The 13,210-nt window shown below is 33.9% G+C and overlaps 1 protein-coding gene across 2 annotated transcripts in view; it reads left to right on the top strand.

The window, feature by feature from the left end:
• The window catches only part of LOC129909817 (frizzled-3), a 30,929-nt gene extending 18,134 nt beyond the window's left edge, over positions 1-12,795 (top strand). For both annotated transcript variants that reach the window (XM_055986914.1, XM_055986915.1), the window contains one exon: positions 11,057-12,795. In XM_055986914.1, the coding sequence (XP_055842889.1) occupies positions 11,057-12,550 (1,494 nt within the window). In that variant the 3' untranslated portion in view covers positions 12,551-12,795. The remainder of the gene's footprint in view (positions 1-11,056) is intronic.
• Positions 12,796-13,210: the final 415 nt, after the last annotated feature.

Raw genomic sequence — 13,210 nt, 5'->3', positions numbered from 1 at the left:
CTTATAGCACTGATCTCTATAATGTACTAGAATACTATTTTCTGATTACAATTGAAAATGACGTTAGAGTACAATGCCATATCACATTATATACAGAGTAAGTTAATGAAAGACAAACATAAGTTTAGTTAAATTCAATATTGTTATACTGTTATACAAACTATTGTCTATACTATAACTATTGTTATACGTCGTCAGTTGAGTAATCAATCGGTTCGAGCGAATCTGGTTCCAGCTAAAATCTGATCCAAAAAAAGGTGCTGCAAATATGTATAAAACGAAAAACAAAATTTTTTAAGTAACTGTCATTTGAAAAGTCAGGCCTTCATCATAAGGCAATCAAAGCATACTGAAACTATTTTCCTCTTTGACTGAAGGGCATGTTTATCGCCACCCCACAACTCAAAACCTACATATTCTTTGTTCGAAAGCAATAATTCATGGCAAACCTATATTCCAAACACATTGTATTGGTGTTAAATTTAAAACAAAACAATCACAAATAAAAAAGAGCAACGATCTCTGGCATAAATTTACACTATACCTTTCCCCATTTTGAGTTCGCTTTAATGGAGTCTTATAGCTACAAGACAACCTGCTAACTTTTTTTTTTATTATTATTATTTTGTTCCTTATTCACTTCTCCCAAAAATAAAAAAAAATCAACTGAATAATCAAAGATTCGAGATGAAATCTTTTCTTGCTGCGATCGTGAATGACGATGTGGTGTTGCATTGTGTTGTGCTTCTAGCGATCCGACACACAAGAAAATTAGTTTGCAGCATGATTTTTGCGATGGATCTTTTTTTATTCTCTCTTATTTTATCACTTCTACAAAATCGTGTCAATTATAAAAAATCGAAATTTAATTAATTAATCATTAAAATTCATACTTTCATCACACACGTGAGGGTTTGATTTGATTTATTGAGAATTTCATTGAAACAAATTAATCTCTGTCTAAATTAGGAGAATTTTTGCGTAATACCTCATTTATTTTTTAAAGAATTAAAAAACAAAAAAAAAACAAAACCGGATGGGATTTGATGGAAATAAAAAGAAAAAAACAAAATCGCCAAAGATCAAAAGATATGCGCGTGATTGTTGCACGATCATTTCGGCGAAGATCGTGGTTGAGATCACAAAGATGGCTTCGATCGTCCATTCGTCCGTCAGTGTTCAGTCAATTGAAAACAAAAAAGTAAACCGCTGCTCTGACAGGTATCATCTATTATGATACTATGTTTCTGCTGATGTGTATAACGATCTATCTGTCTGTATTTAATATCCTCTACAATGCCGATGAGATTGTCTTATAGAGAGGAACCCGTTGAAATAGATGAGTAATTTGATGCATGACTTTAATGGCAGTGCCTTTTTTCGCAAATGTCACACAAATATTCTTTGAACATTATTTTATGAACCATAAAAAAGATTGAACAAAAAATGAAATGTTAGCCAATAAAGCAATATATTACTTTTAGATAAAAACGATAAATGGCTCTAAGGTGAATGAATTTGGTCTTCTCCATTAATAAAAGTGTGAATGTGAAATCTATTTTCAAAACTCGAATTTATTTGCGCTTAAGATTGGTCCATTACCCGACTTACAATTTTGCTTCTATAAAGCTTTACAAATGCTATTGTTGCTTTTGTAAAGCTTTAAAGAAGTGAAACTCTTAATTGGGTGTTGCTATTCACCTTTCATAGGCATTGATTGTTTAATTTATATGATTTATATAGTGAATAAGTCACTTACTTCTTAAACGTCAAATTTTGAAGTTCTCAAACGTCAAAGTACTTTCATTTAAAGATGTCCAGAGGATTGTCATCTTTACCACAAAAATTCTGTTGTAAATTGCTAACCATACCTGCATACAATTTTTGATAGTTTGTTTACGTATTACATCAATTACGATGCATAATTACCCTCATTCATTTACTGCTCATGTAAAGCTACAATTTTACGGTCAATCAATTATATTACCAAAATTATTGAAGCCAACCAAAAATCTTCCAACAAGTCCTCTTTAATCATAAGACAATAACAACAACAAATGACAGTTAACACAATGCTTACTTGCAAAAGTATTTTTTGGTTTTTGTAAACATTTTTTTTTTTTTTTTCATTACTTGCATCACGAACAAATAATTAACTGTCGATTGATTCTCGTTTAATTGACATTAACTGTCAGTTAAAAAGACATTGGATGAAACCACATAAAAAAGCCAAAACACGACGAAATACAAAACGCCATCTATATATACCTACCACTATTGTTTGTATGCGCGCCAAGCAAGTGCACACAGCACATTACACCACGAGAATGTGACAGCTCGTTCAATCCAATTGGTTGCAAAGGCTGTGTATTTATGCTGATGCGCTTTGGTCATCGCGTTCTTTTGCTTTTTAATCTTGATACGGGTGGACGGTAAGCAAAAAACAAAAAAATACCATGACATGCGGTGTTGAGCTGCCATCTTGAAGAATGTTGACATTGAAAGTCAAACGGTTATCACGTAAAATAATGTCTGACATATCCGTGCATTTCAAGTGGTTTTAATACGATTTTCTAAATTGTTATAATTTTAATCCTTTCAATCTCTTAACTACACATATGAACTGGGTTAACCAACTTTACTAGACCTGTTTGTAAATATAGGTCGACGTCATACAGATTCTAATTGTCAAAACATTTTTTAATTCACTATGTAATTAATCAAGAAACTCTACACAACTTGTCATACATTCTCTATGGCTGTCTACACAATTATTGCAATGTGCAATTCTTTGAAATTTAATTACATATTCATGTTGCACTTAACAAATAGCATTTGTGGTTTATTATATGCCATTATGGAAAACACAACACGTCGTCGCTCGAAATACAGCTGTCAAATGGGAAAAACTTTTGATCTTACCGACTAACCGACCAACATCTGACACAACTCTTGAACCAAACCAAACACAAAGCAAAAAAATAAACGAGATAATGTCACTTCTCATCTGTCATTTTGAATGGGAAGTCGTGAATTTTTCATCTCCCGCAAGTTGATTGCGACGAACTCATTTTGCTGCCGCAAGACAGTTCACGATTATTAATAGGAAAGCGACCAGTACAAGAGTACATTTTATGCTAAAAGACGAAACTTCGTTTCTTTGCTATATAGGTACCTTATACAAGCTAAGGCCGACACAAGACAAAAACAAAGATTGAGAGAATTCCCCAACGTGTACCGGACAGGTACTTGACAATTTTTCTGCCATCGTCCGTCGCGCGTTCAGATCTTTAACTCTGGCGAAAACGTCATCGCAAGAAAAGAAATAAAACAACAAGCACAAGTTGGAGCTATGTTGATTGTTGTTTGGTTGGAGAGTGTTTTGGCTATGATGATGGTGATGGAGCAAAATCGGGAATAAATTGCATCTACAGATGCATAGATGCAATGCATCGATAAATGTTTCGTTGCGGCAATTGGCAACGGACCTCTATGGAGAGAAGTGGAGAGACCAACAAACCAGCAATCAGCAAAGCATCTGAAGTCTTCAGACAGTGGGAGAGAGGGGGGCTGTGTATAAAGGGGGACTTAAGAGCATTGCATATTACCGAATGGCGGCAATCTTTTTGAGAGCAACAAAAAACAACAACAACAACAACAACAATCGAGCCAAACGATAAATCGTATCGTAGGAAAAATGATGTAATGCCAATGCCATGGTTGGTAGGACTATTGCAACGAACGGCCCCACAGCGATCCAAATGGAATGAACTCCATACTCTCCACTTCGCCACAATCCACCTCGATCGTGCAGACGGAAATGAGTTGTGTTATAGTGATGCTATAGCAACGAACACCGCTCATTCTGTGATTAATAGAGTATGATACACTGATTTGGTTATACTTTAGCGCGGTGGCCATTGCGATTGCTTACGAATCCGCCATAGTTGCAGGTTGGTGGTTTTTGCATGCGCTTACTAAAAACAAGGCTCTATTCGATGCAATTGCACTTAGTATGGTTTGCCTTATGGGACTTAATGGTCAAGCATTTAATCTGAGCATTCGCAAACACAGATGGTATAGATTTAGCGATCGCAAAAGAACCGTGTGTGAACAGGTGGTTTTTGTTGTAATTTATTTGATTGTAATTTGCTTAAATAGACCGCGCGCTTTGCTGGTGGGATAGGCATTATAACAGAAAAACCATAACTCTGGATTACATCGGACACAAAAGATTGTTTTATGAGTTGTAATTGACTTGGTTGAGCTTTTAAAAAGTTGTTAGACTGATAGAAGCAAGGATCAGTAGTTGCAATACAATAGGGTAGATATTGTATACCTGTATCTTGTAGTACAACTTTTACTTCACAAATTTTAACTTTTATGATATAACTGTTATAATTATTGTAGTTGTACCCTGCAACTTAGGGTTAGTTCTATGAACCGGGTTCAAGTTCTTGACTCTTATTATGATAGATTTATCTGTGGTTTAACCGTGGTCAAGTTTGCACTCGGCTATTTTAAGGAAAGATACGAATTGCTAATACTGTTATACATATATACAATATATAACAATTTTCCATCAATTGAAAGACGGTCGATCGGTGCCATAATTTTAATAAATTCCAACCGAAATTATTCACACACAATCTTCTTCCAAAACTGATAGTAACTTCAATAATGTCCTATTATAATTAATACAGAAAACCAAACCCAAAAAAAATTCTTTCCACCTTTTTCCAGGAAATTTGAGACAGTGAAAAATGTTACCAAACCATAACCATACCTACTATCATAATAATCACATATGCATCAAGCCTTTAGTCCATAATATGCATTTCTAGAAGACCGATACAAAAAAAAAAAAAAACTAAATAAACCCAAGGCAATAGTGTTAACACCATTTCAATGGATTAAATGTGTTTTATAGATTCATAATTTTAAATGAACAGCCATTTATTAGAATGAACCCCAGAAGTTTTGTACATGCTTGTAGCTCGAACTCAATCCAAGAGAAAAACATAAAACCTTGTAGTGTTTTTTTTTCTTGTTCAGTTCTTAATTTTTTCAATCTTTTTCTCATATCGGATGTATCTGCTTTTGAGGATGAGTCATTTTCCAATTGGGTTCTATATCGTCAGATAAAGAAACAAAAAAAAAAAACACGAAGACGACTGCAGAGTGTTCATTAAATCTCATCACTACCTGAGACTAATGTGTAACGAAAGGGATATAAGAGGCTGGAGGTTAGGTATTTTTTCATTATTTTTCCTTTTTTTTAGTGAAGAAGAATTCTAAAAAAAAATAACTAAGAAGCATACTTAAGCCCAATTATGCCTGATGAGTTCTTCGAAGAAGCTACTTAAATGGAGTTCCATAAGGTTGCCACCTTAGACCTTTTTTGTTTCATTTTTTTGTGTTTTTTTAAAGAATGCTATTTTAGTTAATTACAAAACAGTGTCAGTGTGGGGAAATATTTAAAATACTACATACATTCATCATACTTCCTAAAAAAAAAAACATAAGCCCGGAAAAAGTTCTGTTTGACAGCTTTTTCATGTCATATTAATTTCTTTAATAGCTGACTTTGTTTTAAAACAAACAAAATGTCCAGCAATTTGCAGTCAATTAAGATTCCTTCATGGAAAGTCAATAAAGGTGAAAGTAATAAACGTATGCGCATAGGAAGTATGCATAACCTTAAGCATCTATAAGTCATTAGCAAACCGACAACCTTTTTTGCAATACTTCATCATCAAACCACACGCTACTTGGAAAATGTATACATACCACCCAGCAGCAGCAGCAGCATAAACTCGGCATCTCTGACCAAATGCATATTTCTATTAATTACTTCTGCATTTGACCCCATGCATTCCATTTGTACAAGCCATGTCGTCGTCTTCGACGTCGTCGCCATGCCGTCACATTGAAGAAAAGACCGCCATGCGCCATACTGTGCGCCAAACGCGCACCAGTTGTAAGTCAAACGATCTGGCGGATCAGATACCTATAGCTAGCTAGCTTAGGCTACAACCATCAACTATTGCTATCCCTCTTTTCCCTTTTAAGCGATACAATACAGCAGGCCTCCGTCAAAAGAAGATACCTTTGATGATAATGAAGATGATGAAGTTGGAGATCCCCTGCTGTGTGCATGGTGTGTGTGTGTGGAGGATTTCTTTCAAACTTATTGATAGACCACATGCGGGGCGGCAAAGAAGATGGAATCGAAGAAGAGAAGGGAAGAGTAAAAATATATTATTGTACCAGGCCCCGATCGCGAGAGGTACGAAATGTATATGAGGATCGCTTCTGTTGGATGTGTGATTTTCTTTCATTGTCAGGGGCTTGTTGAACATGCAATAATAGCTGCATGGACATTCATTGAATTGAGAATTGAGGTTACCTTTTTGGTATAAAAGTTCTTTTTCTTGTTTTTTTGTTTTCAATATTTTTTTTTTTTATGTTGTTGTTGGTTATGTTCTTTTAACTGTGTCGAGTTCTTAGTTTATAGTCCGTCATGCACCATAGGTGACGAATGATATTCTTTTCATAATGATAATTTGTATTCAGTTGTGAAACAATAAATTTAATGTGAAATAATAGTCCCTACCTTCCTTCTATAGGAGTTAGGTCTGACAGGTAGGTATTTTTTTGTTTTTTATTTTTGCAAAAAAATTTGGCTGGACTTGTTCTTCCTTCATGAGATAAGATTCAATTATGAGAACCTACATCAGTGTAAAGAAATATTAAACATCTGTTAAGTTGTAGAATAATCGAATTGGGAAAAGTACCAAAAACTATTGTTAACTGGAAAATTGCAGGTGATTATCTACTTATGAATACTTAACTAGCTATTTTCAATTCAAGAAATCCATTCCCATCTATTCGGACAGAAGATCTAGGAGTCAATGTACTAGATTATCTGATTACAAGTAGTTTACCAATTCTAACGGTTGGTCACCACCAGCTGAACACTCCTAAAAAATGACTGTTCACGAAAAAATAGCTCTGTTCCATTGGAGATGGTAAGTTTACTCATGCGTAGATCTAGTACTACAATAAACACATGATCTTCTACTTGAGACGATGCGAATGTGTAGTTGATTAGCCACCACCTCCAAAGGACCGCGGCTAATAGAAGTAAGTAAAAATCACGTTCCCTTGGAGGTGGTAGACTACTCATGAGTAGAAATCTAGTACAATAACTACACCATGTGTTGGTTGTAGTACTAGATCTACTAATCATCTACTCATGTGAGTAGACTACCACCTCCAAAGGAAAGTGGATACAATTTAAACAAATTGTTCCCTTGAGCCCCATGCACACTAGAACACAGCTTAACTAGACTAAAGTCATATAGAGTTCCATGTCACTGAGAATCTTTTTTTTTTTTTAATGTATTATTGCCAACAACTTTTTAGACTCGGAGATTTTGGTTTTAAAAACTAATCAAGATTTTTTTCAAGATCAACCATTTTCTTAAAACTTAGAAAAAGTACCTTTTTTAAAAGTACACAGAGAAAAATATGACCCGCTAAAAACTAACAGATTGCCATATTGTTTTACCGTCCATACATTTCATAAGGAAATCTTATTAAAATCAACGATTAATAAGGTTTTTTAAGGAGATTTCTTATTATTTTTATAGAGAAAATCTTATTAAAATTTGACTGAAAAGTTGATTTTTTTTGCAACTTAGCACTAGAACAAAAATCGCGATCAATATTTTCATGGCAGGTTGGTTCAGGTGGTAAGGTGGGCAACTAAAGATTTGAAGTCTCCAGTTCGATTCCCAGCCTGGTCATCTTTTTTTTTATTTTTTTGCAGATTTTAAAACAATAAGGAAAACCCGATTGTTTTAATAAGGTTTCCTTCTTGGATGAAAACCATAGAGAAATCTTATTGTTTTTGTTCTATTTTATGTGGTCTATTTTTCTCTGTGTAGGTGACCTTTTCTGAGGTCGAAATGAAGTTAAAACCCTCGAACCGTCATAAAAATTACTGAATTTATTTATAACTTATTTTAATCTTAATATATTTAAAATACTCCAATGCACATGCTCCACTATGCCAATAAAAAAAAAGATCCCAACCAATAAAAAACAGAAACAACAAAAAAGAAATAAAACCTTTCATCTTAAGCCACTCGTCATTTTATTTGCATTAAACGTCTAAAAGCTTTTAACCCAACCACACATCGAGCGAGTTTTCTTATCTCTTCCACCGCCCATTCATTGAATTCCATTTAAATAAGAAAACCAAATAACAAAAAATGCACAAAAAAAAAATAAATAAAATACAAAAAACCTGTCGAAACACACGATCATTTTTAGCCAATTCATCGATGATCTTCCACAAAAGGAGAGCTTCCTTTCTGAATGTAGTAGATACAAAATATAATTTGCATAAGATCTTCATAAAATCATCATCAATGGCAAAGAAGAAGAAAACAAAATAAGAAGAATTTTTTTTATATTTCTCAAATAATACCAAAGTGATGACAATCAATTTAAATATTTTGTCAAAAATGGTACAGAAAAAATCGAGATCACAAGAAAAGTTGCGATGATCCATGCGAGGAAGCGAAGAGCATATAAGATCGAAGATCCGGCTAAGAAGTATAACTCTGGATTTGAATAAATTATGGCATGGTTCTTTGAAAATAAAAAAGGAAGAAAGAGGCGATAACGACAACAGGTTTTTCACCAAGTTCAAAATCAAGTAAAAAAAAATTTTAAGAAAAAGAAATCAAGATCGGAATGGTCGTTTTTGTGTCCTCCTCTTTTTTATATAATTTCGATTAATTGCGACTTAAGTGTTAAGCCCGTTGAGTTGATTTGGAGTTAGACTCTTTTGAATTTTGATGCGTGCTGCCGGCAGCCAAATAGCCTCCTGTGTATTCATATAATCTTTTATAAGTCATGAATTTTTTATTTCCATCTCATCATCAAATCATTAATTATAATTATTTGATTGCCTTTGAAGAAATTTGTTTTATCGATAACTCAGATGGAGCTCATCACTATGATGATGTTGGAGATTTACTTTTTTTTTTCGATTTTGAATTAAAATGCAATTTAAATGTTGAATCGGCCCATAAAATCAAGATTATTAGACGAAAATTTTTATGAATATACTCGAGGGGAACGAATTTTGAATACAATACTTGTATAAGTAAGATTTAAGATGCTTATAGAAGAATTTAAATAATATAATAACTAAAATACAGAAGCAATAGTTGTTGGGGATTATTATAAGTATTTGACTAATTTGAAAGTTTGTTTTTGTTGATAGTTTTATAGTTTGATGACATGCATATACTCAGTAGGGAAATGAACTTAATAGATATTATAAATTTGTGAATTAATTTAACCAATTTTGGTTGTTGCTTTTTGTGTTAAGCCTGGTGGTCAGAAGAGCAAGCAAGTCAAACTTGTTACCTCAAGCAAGTTGCAATACATTCAAACTTAAAACTTTTACTTGCATGTCAACTTGCATGCTGATTTTAAAGCCTTTAGAGGAGCAAGTTGAGAAAAAAGTTATTTGAAAATCGTTCCCTGCGGGTACATGTACAAGTTCTCCCAATATAAGTAGCATGCATGTATGTAAGTTAGCAGGCAAGTCACTTGCAAAGCCAACTTGCTCTAATTTTCAACGATTTTTTCAAATTACTTGCTTCTTAACTGACTCTGACTCTGAGTTGTCTACAACTTCCAAATCAGTAACCAATTTTTTTCACTAGTTTTATTTTAACTGTTATATAGCGTTAAAAATGTCTCTGCCAACACAAACAAGTGGATTTTGAAAAGAATTCGTTATGAAACCTCAAATGGTTGACTTGAAATTTCCATCAAATTTAAGCGTTTGGTTCAACCACTTCAGTTTGATGGGATCAACAACATACATTATGACACTAGGTGAAACACCAGGCGCTATCTAGCTATACAATCTGAAAAAAAGTAAAGACAATACTTGCTGCTTTATCAATAAACTCTTTGACTGGCTTTTGTAAAGCCTTACAGGTGTTACTGTAGCTTCTGTAAAACTTCATAGAAGCAAAATAATTTGTTGGTTGGGGATCTCGACAGCAAATTTTGGCATAGAACAACCATCGAACCGAGAGTATTGGTCATCCCAACTTACAATTTTACTTCTATAAAGCTTTACCAATACTATTATTGCTTCTATAAGAAATAAAATTGTTAGTTGCTTTCTTACAAGTTGAATAGTTATCGTCCAAAAGTTTATATTCGATCGTTTTCATATGCGTTCTTATGAATATTGATCGATTTGTTCTAACAATTTATTTTTATTGAACTCAGTGGGAGAAAAGTCAGTTTCAAAGGGTATAGATCAAAACGAAATCAAACAAAAAGTATATTGGTTGAGATGAATTTTTTTCTTTCATCTCGAGTAATTCAATTATATGTCATTCTTTCGCAAAAAAAGATAGAATGGATAAAAAAACTGTCTCCAAAAATTCTTTGTAAAAACCATAAAAAATAAAATATAAATAACCAAAAAAAAAAAAAATGGAACAATTTCAGTCTGTCGTCTGACTTTGAAATTTTTTCGATCACCTTCTTGAAGAAATATTCGTCTTTTTATCTAATGTCTACCCTATACCCTTTAGCTTTTATTGTTATCGTCCAAACCCACTCAAGAAAAAAGATACTTTTTTAGTTTTTTTTGCTCTGCTTTGTATCTTTTTTCTGCCATGGACAAGATCGATGTTGATGATGTCAGTCATCTCATCATCATCATCCATCGTCTTTCCCATCAATCTCGCCGGACGCAAGTCATCGAACAATAAGAAAAAAAGAAAGAAATGTTTGAGGTTTTTTGTTTTGCTTTCCTGGAAGAAGAAGGCTGTCTTTTCAGTTCCTGTCCTTGAAAGATCAGTGAGGATCACATCAACAATCTTAAGACATTTCCAAAAAAGTGTCTGTGTCGGTGTGTCTTTGTGCTTATTTTTTATTCATTTTTTTATTTAACCTTGCAATTATCATTGAATGTCAATTAATTTTTCATCTTTTTGTCTCTTTCCAGATAACAAAATTAATGCCAATATTGGAGTCAGGCTGTTCCAATCGAGCTAGATTTCTTTTGTGTTCTTCACTATTTCCCTTGTGTACACCGGATGTTCCAAGACCTGTGACTGCGTGCAAATCACTGTGTGAAACAGTGAAAGCTGAGTGTGCGGATCAGGTTCAATTAACCCTCATATGGCCAGAGTTTCTAAATTGCGATACACTTCCTCAGCCGGAGAAACATGAGTTATGTATGCAAATACCAGAAGAAGCTTCTGAAAAGCAACTTTTACCTGAAAGACCACTGCTACCTGAACAAGAGCAAATATTTTGGCCTTGGCTACCATGGAAGATTCCCCCTCATCATGTACCAAAGTCAGTGTCAACATTGATTTGTCCGCAAAATTTTACAGCTCTTCAGGATGATTGCACTCCACAGTGCAACAAAGATGCGATGTATGACACTCAACAGAAAAAAATCACGGAAGGACTTATATTGGCCCTTTCAGCTGTGTGCTTCATTTTGACACTTTTTTCTCTGGTAACTTTCTGGGCTGAACCAACCCGCTTTGGATATCCTGAGAGACCAGTGCTGTTTCTATGTCTCTGCTACAATCTCTACAGCGTTTGCTACTTGGAGCGTATAGTTTTCCATAACTCTACAAAGATGCTTGCCTCTGGAGCAATGCTAACTGATGAAATCGGAGGTCCTTGTGCTCTGACACCTCCATGTTTGGCATCATACATTACAACAAGCTACTTAACACTTTGTGCTGCCACCTGGTGGTTGATTTTTGCCTTGTGTTTCTATCTGTCATCTCACAAGAAATGGTCAAGTGAAGCTTTGGAAAAGAAATCAGGACTTTTTCATGTTCTTGCATGGGTACCACCACTAGCGCCACCAATAAGTGCCCTCCTTCGAGATGCTGTCAAACCAAATGAACTAACTGGAATGTGTTCTGCCCCAGGATTTGTCGAGATTCCCGCACTGATCCTACTCATCCTTGGGCTATTTTTCACCCAGCGAGCCTCATGTTCATTGAAAACTCTCCAAGAACAGATTCAACCAATTGTTGGCCTTCAAAGATTTTCACAAATCCGCAAGAGATTTCTTATCTTCAGTTTGGTGTTCTTTTTCCCAACAACTCTTGCGGTGGTAGCTTCTTTCTTTGAACGTTTCGATTTCAATGTTCCAGCTTGTGTGTCAGCGGAATTGTGTCCTGTTCCGGAGAAAACATCAGCACTGCCAACACTTTTGCGAATATTTTTCCAACTCACTGGTGGCACTTTGACTGGAATGTGGGTTTGGTCACGTAAAACTTGTGAGTCATATCGCAATAGAATCATTGCAACACCAACGCCATCTACATCTATCAAATCTGTATCATCTCTACAAAAGAAAGCATTTTCATCGCCATCATCTGCAGTTTCGAATGGCAAAGCATTTGGACCACTGTATAGTGGAATTAATTTTCATAATGTCCCCATGTATAATGGACAGTCTAGAGTGTAGCCTTATGTCAGTGAGAGTAAAGTTTTGAACTTACAGCTCGAATGGTTATAGAATAAATTGTTTAAGACTTTTTTTTTAAATATTGTTTTTTATGTAAATATGTAGATTTTTTTTTTTATATTTCTAAACAAATAAATTAAGATAATATTAAATAATATCGAAGCTTTTAAGGCAAAGATATAATTAAATTTAAGAGAAATAAAATGTGTTAATAGCTTTAAATAATATTTATTCCAATTGTAAATATCAACACAATTAAAAAACATAACTGTGTTATGTTGACTTAGTATTATAAAATAAAAATAATAAAATAAAATAAAAATAAAATATTATCATAAGAAAATATAAATAAAATCAAAAATGATAAAAAATATTAAAAACTATGAACTTTTATTCATTTTTTACATCAGCGATTAGTTACTTTTTAAGGATGGAAAGGGACATACAATTTTCTGTTCAGTCCAATCGGTAAGAGTATGATAACAGACGGATTTGAACACAGGCAGTCATTAATTTAATATTTAGTTAATAACTGATGCTCTATCATTTTTCCTAACGCCAAGTACGCAAATCGCACTAAATTTTAGCTGAACTTTTTCTCTTCAAACATCAGCTAAATTCTTAGCTTAATTTTGACTTATGAAAATTGTGGAGAATAAT

The sequence above is a fragment of the Episyrphus balteatus genome, chromosome 2 (assembly GCF_945859705.1).
Source record: "Episyrphus balteatus chromosome 2, idEpiBalt1.1, whole genome shotgun sequence".
In the NCBI taxonomy this organism is placed as follows: domain Eukaryota; kingdom Metazoa; phylum Arthropoda; class Insecta; order Diptera; family Syrphidae; genus Episyrphus; species Episyrphus balteatus.
Note: the sequence above shows the minus strand (reverse complement) of the source record. Positions and strands in the feature narration are given on the sequence as shown.